This window comes from Lissotriton vulgaris, chromosome 9 (assembly GCF_964263255.1).
Source record: "Lissotriton vulgaris chromosome 9, aLisVul1.2, whole genome shotgun sequence".
Taxonomy (NCBI): domain Eukaryota; kingdom Metazoa; phylum Chordata; class Amphibia; order Caudata; family Salamandridae; genus Lissotriton; species Lissotriton vulgaris.
The window spans coordinates 1,110,837,815-1,110,851,331 of NC_141697.1; the positions used below are offsets into that span (position 1 = coordinate 1,110,837,815).

Sequence of the window (13,517 nt, forward strand, 5' to 3'; positions counted from 1 at the left end):
AAAGCGAAAAAATGGCCGACGTCCGGTTCGAGGAACTGGAGAAGAAACAGGCACCGAACGAGACAATACAGACGCCCGAAGGCCTTTTGGCCTTAGTAGAGAGTTATGACAAAGTTTCCGAACTGGAGTCGAGAAAGTACATCCGAACCCAATGGCGGAAAAAAGCAATCTGGGGATGGAGAGGATGCCCATGCGCACTGTAGTCCAGGGGAGGAGCCACCTATCTCGTGATACTTCGAAGACTCTTCCAGGACAACAATGTGCAATCATCCGGACCCAACACTAGGCTGCGATCTATGCACAGATATGAATTCAGCCGCCCACATGCCTCGAACTTTAGTTAGTTTCAGGCCTAAGATATCTGTGCAAACTCAACGGGATCCATGCAGAAATCTGCTATGCCCAGGCGTTTCTCCATTCGCTAGTTTAACTATTACTCGCTTGTATCTTGCTAATGTCTCCCGCTGGCACTTGATCATTGACGATGGTGTGCCCTTTTAAAGTGCTCTGTCCTGGTGAAATCCTGTTTGCAGTGCATTTCATAATAGTCATTGAACACTTTATTACTCTCTAACAGGGAGTGCACCACTTTGCCCTTTACAGTTTGGACTGCTGTTCTGGGCGTTTATTGTGTACTTGCCTTTATCAACTATGGCCACAGTTTGTCTATTCAGTCGCCCTCTATGCCAAATGCTCAAGTATCGATTGAAGTCACTTTTGTCAATATTTCCTGCAATTCTGCAAGTTTTTTTTTAGCAACATTTATCTGCTCGCCGTCCAAAGGAGTTCTGGATCTCATGTTTTCAAGAGCCCTGATCTAAGTTTTTAGGTAGAAAGCTTCCTATGCAATTCTTTGTTGTAGGCGCTCCTTTTGTTGTAGGGATATAGAGGTGGATGCCTGCTTCTGAAGTTTAATAACGTGCTGTCCAGCAAGTACAAAGTATAGAACCCTGCAAGCAACCTGCACACGTTTTTAATGTAGTATTATTTACTTTTAAAGCACAAGGCAGTCTGAGGGACATGCTGGTGAAAAATACAAAATAAGAAAATCATAGTATAATTAGATCATTATATTCACACACAATAGTGCTTTAAAAAGAAAGAAAACACCAAGGACTTAAAAAATATATATGAATAATTCCTGCCAAAAAAGAACCACAGAAAATTAGACTGCACAATAAAAGCTCAACAACATTTTGTTAAAAAGGTTTGTGAAAATAAATGTTTTCAAACTGAGGTTTTTCAGAGAATAAACAAAACAAAGAATAGCTGCTATATATAGTGTGCAACCTTTCTGTGAACTGACGCTGAAGTGCAAAATTAGCCAATTTATTAGTAAATCTGCCTTAGTACTGATTGTCTCTCCCATGTTACAGAGAGACGCTTGACAGACTAGTATTAATTGAATTGTTTGTCGGGAGTTTATTGATGATTAATCTGCACCACTTATCCGATGGTTGGACCACGGTCTTGAAGCAGCATCTACACTGCTTTGAAAGATTTATACGGATTCCATCCCCCTTTTCTGAGTGTCCATCACTCTTGCCTACCTCTCTTGGGTACAATATGTCGTCAGTGACGATGGGGCGTCCAAGGCTCCATCAGGCCTTTCCTCTTTTCAGACATGGTGCCCCTCTGCCCTCAACTTCACCTCTGTCCTGAGGAAGAGCCCATCAGTAAGGACTAGAACCAACCTACATGGTTTCAGGGGTCTAAACGTCGACACACCATTGATGCCAGTTTCACCAACAGTGCATTCTGCACTGTGATGTTCTATTTGTACATGGCTATGTAAATAAGTGTATCCACTAATGAACGTTACTATGAATGTGAGGCATTGAACAACATGCCCAGCACTTTGATTGTGATGCTTTTGAAAATTGTTTGTCACTTGCTTCACTACCTCACTTGAGTCACCATCCTCCCTTCCCTCCACCCAGTTGGGCACACCAACGGTTTTTATTCGAATGTTTTCTGTAAATTGTTTTCATTAACTAAACTGTTTCAGGAGCTTAGTGTGATTAAATAACACTCTAGCACGGACTAAATGTTTCTGCATTGTTTTTTTTAAATTTAATTTTGCACTACTATTTGATGCAATACCACTGGTCCCAACGCATTCTATACTGTTCTACACCCAGGTCCCAGTGATTTGGGGTATACCCCTCTTTATAACAATTTAGTACTGATGGTAGCTAACGTTCGGCAGTGTTTTATTACTTACGTCTATGCACTATACTGTATAGTATTCGCACAAATTCATTCCAGTCATTAATTTGGATATGAAACAGCTTTACATGTGATTTACTTTGAATCTCTACACTTTTACTCAAGAAACGCTTAACACAGCTTGTTTAAAAAGCTGTTTAAAAGACTCTTAAATTATGCTGAATTCCCACTGCAACCTACATCTTGAGACTGAAGAGACGTGTATTTTGTTGGTCTGCCAAAGTTAGACTGCAGAATGATTATCACATTACAGCAGATACTTTGAAAATCCTGACCTACACCCCCAGGAAGATAAAGTAATGCATCGTCACTTTATATGTTTACCCCGTAGACGCAAAGGCTGTCAGAAAATATGTGGGTTAAGCCCTAGGCTGTCTCAGGGGAGCGAGCAGTAACAATTCTTATAAAATAACTAAAAGAAAAACGTCAACATTTTAGGGGAAACAATAATGGCAATCAATCACTGCTTAGGCAAATCAGTGCTTCAAGGGCTGCTCCTGTTATACAACTAAGCGTGTTCGAAGAGCTTATACAAAGGCAGCACTTCAGTGCATTGCACTTCTTTGGGCAAAGTACTTTTTGATTTCAATGTTTGCATACCTAGTGCTAGATCAATTTATAACGGAAAATCTATTTGCGGTATCTATTTATGCCTGAGGAAGTCCGAGACTAATTTAGTACAACAGGATTCCACCAGATCAAAAGCAAAACAGACTTTGGAAATGAATGCACTCTTTCAGTGCAATAGTACACGTATTTCAAGGTCTGTAATTATTCAGTGAGACCTAGTGAGTAAGAGCTCTATCAAAACCGCAGTACAATAGTATCAGCGCAAGATTGAAATATCGGTAATGCAGTACTACAATGCTATGCATTGGAGGGAACCTCATGATTGTTACAGTAGAATCAAGCAGTTTTTAAATTCCGCGATAGTCTTCTGCAGAGGGTAGTACTGCACGATTTGTAGAATTAGTAATGTTAACATATAACAAATTCAAAAGATGGGCAGTACAGATCAAGGTCAATAGTACCCAAGTTAAACCTGGCAGTGCAGCTGGGGATTAGCCCTTGTATTCGCAGCTAAAGCCTACTGCCCTAATTGTGATGTACGCTGACACCTAGATCTGTTATGTACATCACTACAGCTGACACATCCCACTTACATACTTGGTAGTGAAGGCATATTGTGTGCTCTATGGACAGCAACAAACCCAGGCCACATGGTCGAATGTTAGTATGGTTGATAACGTGTCTGTCATCTAGGACTATGGGGGCAGCAGAGTCACCTTCACTGTGGAACAAGGACTCACTGCTGAGAGGCAAATCTGAATACTTGCCTCGGCAAGGTCATAACTATCTTTGGCATCTTCTTGACTTTACCTAGCAAGGGGGATTTTGTCTAGACCAATGTTATGAGACTGCCCTGCAAAACAGAGTAGAAAGATATGCATCCGCCTGTAGCGGTCTTCACAGAAGACTATCATTGGGTCCACTCCCCAACATGACCTAGGACAAACATTTAGCTGCAATTCAACAGAACATATGGGTGCTTAAAAAACATTAAAGCGTCACTGTATCCAACAACTTCACATTAATACAAACTGTGAACGCAAACCAGTAAAAGGAACCAATACGTCTGGCTTGAATATGGAGTATGCTCATTCTCCAAAACGTTTTGGACGGAGGTCAGCATAATTATATCACAGATTTTATGTACTAAATGGTTCCCAGACCTAGTTTCCATTGCCCATTGGCCTAGACTCTTCCTCCCCTGAAGTCACCAATACCCATTGGTGGAAGCGGTGTGTAGGAGCTGACCTGAGAGTGGTGGGCCCATCGGACATTGGCCTGGTTTGGTGCAGTACATACGCTTTGCAGCGTGCAGCTGGGCCTCTGAATCTGTGGGTCGTACCTCCTGGCGACGGATCCGTCATGGCAGCGTGTGCCGAGAGTGGGTCAGCTTTCCAAATCGACCAGGGGGTCTCGAGCAGTGCAATCCAATAAGCTCTACCGATATACGCTACCCAAGGGCTCGCCCTCTGGATTGGGCAGGGAGTTGGTGGATGCTGTGTCGGAACCTACGCTGCAGGATGTAATGTCGGCTATAGGTGGCCTTAAGGCATCCTTGGAGCAACAGATGGTGTCGCTGGACCATAAACTGGACACTGTAACCATCGAAGTCAACTTGATTCGTGCTGATCTCACCAAAACGAGTGAGAAGGTCAAATCACTGGACGTCAAAACCACAAGCTTGACAGACGACGTAGCGCAACTGCAGCAGGATGGCCGGGACCTTAGGGAGTCTAGCGCTCAGATGCATCGTAAGCTGGACGACTACGAGGGCAGGATCCGAAGGAACAACATACGCATTATTGGGGTTCCGGAAAAGGCAGAAGGAGTGGCCCCCGACCACTTCGTGGAGGACATTATCCCCAATCACTTGAAAAAAGAAAGGATTGGGAAATTTCTTCACTATAGAACGTACACACAGAATCCCGGAGGGAAGGTCTAGGCCCGGGACCCAGCCGCGCCCCATGATTGAGAGGGTGTTTAACTACAGGGATAGAGACGCTATCCTGCAGGCCTCCAGGTCTAGAGAACTTTTGCGGTATGAGAACTCCACCCTGAACTTTTTTCCTGATTTTACCAAGGCGGTCCAACGGCAGAGACAGAGCTTTCTCGGAGTCAAGCAGCGACTTAGAGAGCGTGGACTGAAGTATGCTATGTTGTTTCCTGCTAAGCTGCGGGTTGAAACTGAGGAGAAAGTTTGGTTCTTCGACAACCCGGTAACTGCCTCGGACTGGCTGGACAGTTTCTGCCCCCGAGAGGAACCCCGGGGGGAAGGTGGTGATGTTGATAGGAGTGCTCAGAAACAGGACTGATAAGTGACATTTATCATGATTAGCGTGGCCATGTGGTCGGTGAGTCGTGTACGAGACATTGTTGCAAGCAGACACCTTCGCACTGTGTATTGCAGCGGGCGAAGGATGTGACTGGGACGGGCGGGGCAGCGGAGCTTGACCTCCTCCTCTAATCTATATTTAGATAGTCGGTTAGTTAGAGTATGGGGCGACAGGCACACTGCGAGTTAGGGGTTGGCGTATGCCGAGAGCAGGGGTGCAGGGTGGGGGGCGGAGGGATGGGACTGTTTCGGAGTGGTTGTGATTGTGTTTTTCCTTTTTCTGTATTTGTTTTTGTTTTCCTCTTATTAGTTTTCAAGGCAGGTGATGATAATGCAGCGGATTGTTTGACACTTGGGTTTAATGGCACAGAGTAGTCGAGGGTCCGAGATGAAGGTGCTGAGTTGGAATGTGAACGGATTGGGTGACAAAAATCAAGAGAGGGATGGTTAGTCAGCTTCTTCGGCGACACTCCCCGGACGTGGTCCTGCTGCAGGAGACGCATCTGGTTGGCAATAAATGTATGGCTCTCTACAAAGGGGGGATATAAAATGGTGGCGCATGCTGGGTTTACCACCAGCTCTAGAGGGGTCGGCATCTTGATTAAAAACTCCTTTCCATTGTTGATTCAGGCCACGTGGTTAGATCAGAGGGGCAGATATGCGGGAGTGTCTGGACTGCTGGAGGGTAGAACTGTCACTTTGTTATCCATATATGCTCCTCCGGGTCTTCAGGCGGATACCTTCCGCGATTTGAGTTCAGTCTTTCTTACACTACCCCTTTTGGCTGGATTCTGGGAGGTGACTTTAATTCTGACTTAGATGCGAAGAGGGACCGCTGCCCACCGCGAGCGCTTAGACAATCGCAGAGATGGCTTTCCGAATTCTTGGATACACTTGGCTTGATTGATAGCTGGCGGACGCGTAACCCGACGCAGACCTATTTCACGCACGTTTCGGCTGCTCATGGCAGCCTGTCCCGGCTGGACTAGTTGTTATTTGCCCGCAGCGATGGAGTCTATGATTCTGGAGGTGAAACACCTCGGTAGGGGTATCTCTGATCATTCCCCATTGTGCCATTGTGAATACAACTTGCCCTCGGTCGGCAAGCGACAGGCAGGATAGCCCCTATTAATGCCTGGCATTTGAGAGCAACGGATATCAAGAAACAGTTTCTCCGGGTGTCGGACAGCTACTTCCTAGAGAATGTTGGAAGGTTGATTCGGCGCAGTCTCTCTGGGAGACGTACAAGACCGTGGTGAGGGGGGGAGGTATTGTCCTTAGTGACGGGGAAGTGGAGAAAAGGCCAGGCGGAGATCGCCCAGAAAGAGAGCAAGGTCATACTTTTGGAGGAGGGAGCTGCTGGGTCGGATGTGCCTGCGGAGACTCACCTCCCGAGACTCTGACAGGAGGAATATAGGAGCCTGGTGAGAGACAAAGCGATAGCTCACAATAACGCCATGCAGAGCCGCATATATGAGCATGGTGATAAAGCCAGTAAGCGAATCGCATGGCTCGAGCACGGAGAACAGGCGTCCAGGCTAGTACCAACGTTAGAGGGGGTTGACTCACGGGATATTACTATACCGCAGGAGGTGCCAGACTAATTCGCAAGATATTATCAGAAGGTCTACACCGCGGACAGCACCTTCACAGAGCATGAGAATGGTGAGATGATCAGGGACATTGTAATGTTGAGCTTGTCGGTGGAACACAGGAGTTACCTTGACTCCCCTTTCTCTGACGATGAGGTCGCGCAGGCTATCAGGCAGCTAAAGCCCGGTAAGGCCTCTGGCCCCAACGGGATACCCATTGAGTTATACAAGTTAAATGCCAATAAGCTTGCCCCACACGTTCGGGCCTTGTTTCTGGAAAGCAGAGAGAAGGGTCAGCTGCATTATGAGCAGCGCGAGCCCAACATTGTGGTCATTTATAAAGGGGGAAGCCCAAGACACAATGTTCCTCTTATAGGCCCATCTCGCTCCTCATTGCAGAGCCCAAAATACTGGCAAAGCTCCTAGCTACTCGGCTAGTGAAGGTGATCACGACACTGGTTCACCTGGATCAATCCGGCTTCATGCCCGTCGCAATACGGCGCTGAATCTGCGTAGGCTACATGGTGTCCTAGGGGGCTCCTCGAAGATTCATGAGCCCACGGTATTAGTCTCCCGCCACAATGGCCTTTGATAGGGTGGAGTGGCCATACTTGTTTGCGCTGCTCGGAAAGCAAGGTATCGGGAGTGAGTTCATCGGATGGTTCCGACTATTGTATGCGAACCCCCTCGCCAGAGTGGTGGTCAATAATTGCAAATCTGGTGACTTTCCGCTAGGGAGGGGCACGAGGCAGGGATGCCCGTTGTCCCCACTGGTATTTGCGCTCGCCATGGAGCCCTTGGCGGCCTGGGTAAGATGGGACAGATCAATACGTGGCCTACGGTGGTCGCTGGACTGGGAGGATAAGATCTTGCTATACGCGGACGATGTCCTGCTTTATCTCACCAAACCCAGGGTTTCCTGGTCTAATTTTCTTGATGTCTTGCCCATCTTTCGTAGATACTCCAGATTGGCTATAAATTGGACAAAGTCGGTGCTCTTTGTCCTCGTCGGGGACCCGCCGGCGATTCCGTAGTCGTGCCCAATCCAGATTGTGACAGTTGGGTTCAAGTATCTTGGTATTTACATCACGCTCGATCCGCGGCTCCACTACACTAATAACCTACTTGCTCTATTGAATAGGTGCAAGACTGATGTGAGGAGATGGAAGGCTCTTCCGCTGTCTTTGCTTGGGAGAGCCACTCTTTTCAAGATGATGGCCTTGCCGCGGTTCTTGTTTGTACTGCAGAACTCATTGGACCCAGTGCCAGCCTCATATTTTAAGGAGATCGAGTCTCTCCAGAGGCAACTCTTGTGGGACGGTCAGCCCCGAATATCGTTTGCAAAGCTGACGCTCCCATGGTATGATGGCGGGGTAGGTCTCTCAGACTATATTACTGGGCCTCCCAATTGGCCGCTGTATATAACATTGTCTACGGACTTCCGGGAGATCCGGGATATGCCATGGATTGGGGCCAGGCCCCGGGTGGGGGGATTGATCGGGCCCTGTATGCTAGGTACGGCAGCTTTCTACTTACAGGCCCGAACGTGCACGCGGTACGGGTGTGGCACGCGGCCAACGGATATCTGGGTTGGAAGGGCAGACTAACGTTGGCCACCCCGCTGCTTAACTCTGAGAAACTAGGCAGCTTGGGGAAAACTAATGGATTCGACAAGAGGGACCTTATTGGCATCACTCAGATTAGGGATGTATGGGCTAAGGATGCTGTGCTTCCATTTGAGTCCCTTAAGGAGTTGAATAGTCTCCACGACAACGAGCACTACTGGTACTGGCAAGTCAGACATGCATTAACCACTCATATCCCTAAAGATACTGTGCTACCAGAGTCTTCGCCCCTGGAGGACCGAGTACTGGATGGGCACATCCCAGAGAAAACAATTTCTCTAATATATAGGAAATTGGTAAACAATAGTGAGAGCCCCTTGGAACGAATCGGAGCTCAGGGGGTCGCGGATGGGTTGGAGCTAGATGATGAGGATTGGGTGGAGGCGATTTCCTCCCCGAAAGTTGTAGCCATCCAGATGAGACTCCGTCTTGTACAACTAAAGATCCTACATAGGTCCTATATCACCGGGCCTCGTTTGGTATGAATGGGACGGGCAGAGACCGGAGAGAGTCAGAGAGAATGTGGAGATATGGGCACCTGGATGCATACCATTTGGCACTGCGCGGTGATACAGGCATTCTGGGCTAAGATTCAGGACGAACTGGGGGGAGTCTTGGGTGTCGAGTTTAGACCAGAGGCTCGTAGATGTTTGTTGAACGTATGGGAACCCACGGATTTGAAGGTATACCAAAAGCAATGGGTGACACTGGCATACCTGGTGGCTAAACACAACATTGCACAGCTCTGGGGAGCTTGTCGGCCACCCCGAGTTACAAAATGGGCGGAAGACCTAGACTGGTGTATGTTTAGAGAGAGGTCGGTCTATGTTGCCAGGGGATGCCCGAAGATGTGGGGGAAGATTTGGGGGGCGTGGAACAGCCATCAAGGGGGGATTTGCGCCCCAACCATGTCAGAAATGGAACAGGAAGCGCTGGACTCCCCTTGACCTGCGAGTTTAAAATGTTGCATGTCATTCTGTACTTTGCCATTTTAACCCATGCTATGAAAAGGTATGCGATCACCTGTGATTTTGATTTTTTTTTTGTAATGTTTTTCTTTTACAATAAAAAGAGTTAAAAAAAAACATCTCAATGGGAACAGCATGAAAAAAGAAACAAAAAATCTGTGCACACTAAGGCTCATATGCCTCTGATATCATCCCTCCAATGAGTCTCCAAACTTTGTTTCCACTAAATGCTTACAGACCCCCAGAACTTACACCTCCCTATGTATCCTCTCCAATACCATTCTTTACAGATACAATTTGCAACTTTCTCAGATGCCCAGCTTTAATCCTTACCCCCTCCCCCCCTCCTACTGCTCTTCCTTCTGGATCCGCTCACCTGGTGCCCACTCTCATTTCCCCCTCTGCTCTATCTCTGCACTATTCCTTGGCTTAAGCTCTCTTCTCTCCTTGTAAATACTAGTAATATTAACAGGGGCTTATATTCATCTTAGTCAGTTTAACTGTCACTAATGCTTCTGATTATACAACTTACCATCCATATGTAAACCTACACTTTGTTATTTACCCCCACTACGCCAGACAATTATATCTGTTGCATTGTTTTATAAAAACTTGATAAATTCTTTCTGAAATAAAAAAAGTATGCAGCTCAGAAAATAAAATAAACAGATTGCTTTTTCCATACAATTATCTATGAACAAAAATGTAATGTGCAATGATATAGTGTACTTTTGAAATGCGAAACAGTCCTACGTTTTAGATAAATGTGAAAAAGCACTGGGAAGCCCAATGAGGTTCAAAGGTGGGTGGGAGGACAATGATGGGAACAGCTCTAAATAAATAATAATGGCCTTCTGATGTTGTTAAAAAGGCAAAATGGTTTACTAATATTTTACCAGGAAGATGTCATTCAAAAATGCATGAACTTAAAATCACGATTTGCTAAATTTTAATCAGACACTTTGAGAAAAATAAGGGCATTTATCTTGTACATGAAAAGTAGCATTGCAGGGATGGCAGGTAAGTCAACCGGGCCTCATCTGCACTACAATATGTAAAACAGTCATCATTTTATTTGTCATTTTGAATGCAAAATGGAAGAAAAACCATTTGGACATATTTGTTATGTCGATTAAGGGTCTTAGTTTTACTACTCAATTTATTCTCATACGCAGAATAAATCGAACTTTAAATTATTGTGGTAAACTATTCTGAATAAAATAGTTTGATGGGTATGAGAAACCCATCGTCCCCAAAAATATCAGCATATTACTCTAATATTCCAATTCTCTGCACATCTTGCTTAAACTTACATTTCCTCCTTTTTCTTGCAGCAGCTTCAAGTTTTCTTGACATTGTTGGAGCTCCTCTTTCACCAACTGTTTCTCCCGTTCCGTAACTTCAAACTTAACCCTCAGCTCACATAATAATGTCTGGGTATTTTCAAACTAGAATCACAATGTAAAGTAACAAAGGTAGCATTAATCTATCGGTAAAATGAATATTTTATTAGTATATTAATATGCTTAAAGAACAAGTTACTTACCTTCAACAAACTGTTTTTGGTAAAACACTATCTAGCCACAAATTCCATGTTTCAGACTGGATCAGGAAACTTTTCAACAGTACATCTGCATGTCGGTTGGTGGCGTAATGCAGCTCTACACGGATGCCATTCCCCTTTGGAACTTTTTTATTTATTTATTTAAGAAGTTTTAAATAGCGCAAACAAGACCCATTAGGGTATCAGAGCACTTTACACATGAACGAAAAAGAGAAATTACCTATATAACAAACATAATGGTCAGAAATGTCACAGGAAAGAAACTCAATGATGTCATGGCATACATAATCAAACATTGTAAGCAAAAATAAGAGAGCAGGCATGAAGAAAGAGGGAGAAGAGTACACAAATCATGTTACAAAGTCACAACAGGGGGGCCTCCAACAAATACAATAAAAATACAAGCAAAAACAGAGAGGGGACGAGTCTGAGTGCGAATGAGGTAAGGGGATTCTAGGGCAAGAATTTCTTCATCAGAAACGCTTTAACCTCGTTTTTGAAAATAACAGTTGAGGGTATCGTCCTAATTTCCGGTGGAAGGGAGTTGCAGATTCTAGGAGCAATACCTGGGAAAGCTTCTTCATAAGTTTTCGTTTTCCGGAATTTCTGAGGTTTCAGCAGAAGGGTGCTGGCACTTCTGGAGGCTCTGGAGCCACCAGATAAAGTAAGTTTTTGTGCAAGGTATAGCGGGGTGTTGTAATATAAGGCTTTGTGAGTCAGTCAGTCATTCAAATACACTTTATTCGATTTGGGATTAAAAACTCACTATGTTACACACCGTGACACATTATGTGATTTAATTCTGGATGCCGCCACTAAAAAGTTGGCCACACAAAATATGATGTGAGTGCTGCTCAATGACTGGAGGTAGACTAATGCTGGCCTCACTTGCGTGAAGCCAACCTCCTTCACAATGGGCAGCAAGTATTTTTTTCTAATGTTCGAAAAGAACCCGCAAAACATAACAAATTGCATTGTGTCTTGGGTTGAAAATTGATCACAAATGCAGGGTGTGGCTGTATCTGGTTTGACCCAAGTTGGATAGTTGCCCAAATAAAAATGAATCAAATTAAATCTAAACTGAACCAATAAAAACCTATTTAATGGCCTTGTGACAATCCTAAGATATTGCTCGAGTGAGGTAGAGCCTAATAGCATATAGTGGGATCTAACTGTAAATTTCAGCAATTCCCTTTCCTCCTGGGCTAGTCTGGCCCTCTCCATAAAGTGCTTTTTTGACCAGGATCATATCCTCCTTCTTAATACAAGATGGGGATAGGAAAAGATCGGGCTTTGTGAGTCATGCAAGCAGTTTTTTGTTGTATCCTTGCTTCATAAGGGAGCCAATTTAGGGATTTCAGCTCTGGTGTAATATGATGGTATCTTTTTGAGTCTGTGATGACTCCAGCAGCCGAATTAAGAGAGACCCTGAGTGGAACCATCTTCGATCTCGGGGGTACAGAGAAGGTTGCACTTCCATAGTCCAACTTGGAGATCACCAGAGATTGCACTACGAATTTGAAGTCATGGGGGGATAGATTTGAAGTTATTGGAGTGGGGTAAAGGTTTTATTTTCCTGAGGATGCTCATTTGGAAGTTAACTCCCTTGGTAAGGGCATTAATATGTTTTTGCATGTTCAGGCTCTTGTCAAGCATTATGCCCAAAGAACTCTTGGAGTCAATGTTGTGTGGTATGCAGTTAAAAGCTGTTAGCTGATATATCCATTCACTGATGACAGATGAATGATTCGGTGGGGCGATTAAAAGGAATTCCGATTCCAGAGCATTGAGTTTGAGATGATTTATTAGTCAACCAGTTTTGAGCTTTCAGTAATGTGGTGTTGAGGAAACTGATATAGTCGGGGGAGGAGACGTTCATGTACAGTTGGGTATCATCAAAATACATGTGATAATGGACAATGGATAGTTTCAAGATTTCAGTAAAAGGTTCCATGAACAAGTTGGAGTGTGTGTGGACCCTTGAGGAACCCCAACGTTGACTGAGGAAGGGTTATAGAGGGATTGATTGATCTTGAATCTGTGAGTTCTATTGTGGAGAAAAGATGCAAACCAATTCAGGACTGGCCCTGACAGCCCCATACAATGGTCCAGAAGGTCGAGTAAGCAATCATGTTTGACTGTATCAAAGGCAGACGATAGGTAGAGGAGGATCAGAAGCAGGAATCATTCTGATCCTGAATTTTGAGCACATCATCGACAATGTGGGTAAAAGCGGTTTTGGTACTATGACCGTGACGGAAGCCAGGTTGGAATTTGTCCAGAAGTTTGAGGAAGGAAGATGCCCTTGTCCATAAAACCAGCTTGTCTAGGAAGAAGGTGGTGTTCGGTGGATTGACAGAGCTTGAAGCTCACTCACACGTAACACCGATATTATGACAACGGGCACACTGTCTTTAGGGTGAGGAGTCACAAAGAACAGTTATAAAGCGGCTCAAATGGTGTGCACATCAGAAATATGAGGATCGAGTTAAAGTCCGACTGAGGCGTGACAATGATCAGAGGGCAGATGCCTATGACCAGCATGTCAGAAAGGCATACAGGAGTACTGAGTTCCATTCAAGGGTAATGAGTCACCCAGTGAGAGAAGCCTTGGAAACCTAAACATGTAGAAGTGCT

At 45.0% G+C, this 13,517-nt stretch overlaps 1 protein-coding gene across 8 annotated transcripts in view; it reads right to left on the reverse strand.

Annotated features, from left to right (window-relative positions):
• Positions 1–13,517, reverse strand: part of SLMAP (sarcolemma associated protein) — a 1,163,639-nt gene that overhangs the window by 112,018 nt on the left and 1,038,104 nt on the right. For all 8 annotated transcript variants that reach the window (XM_086939108.1, XM_086939110.1, XM_086939104.1 and 5 more), the window contains one exon: positions 10,630–10,764. In XM_086939108.1, the coding sequence (XP_086795234.1) occupies positions 10,630–10,764 (135 nt within the window). The remainder of the gene's footprint in view (positions 1–10,629; positions 10,765–13,517) is intronic.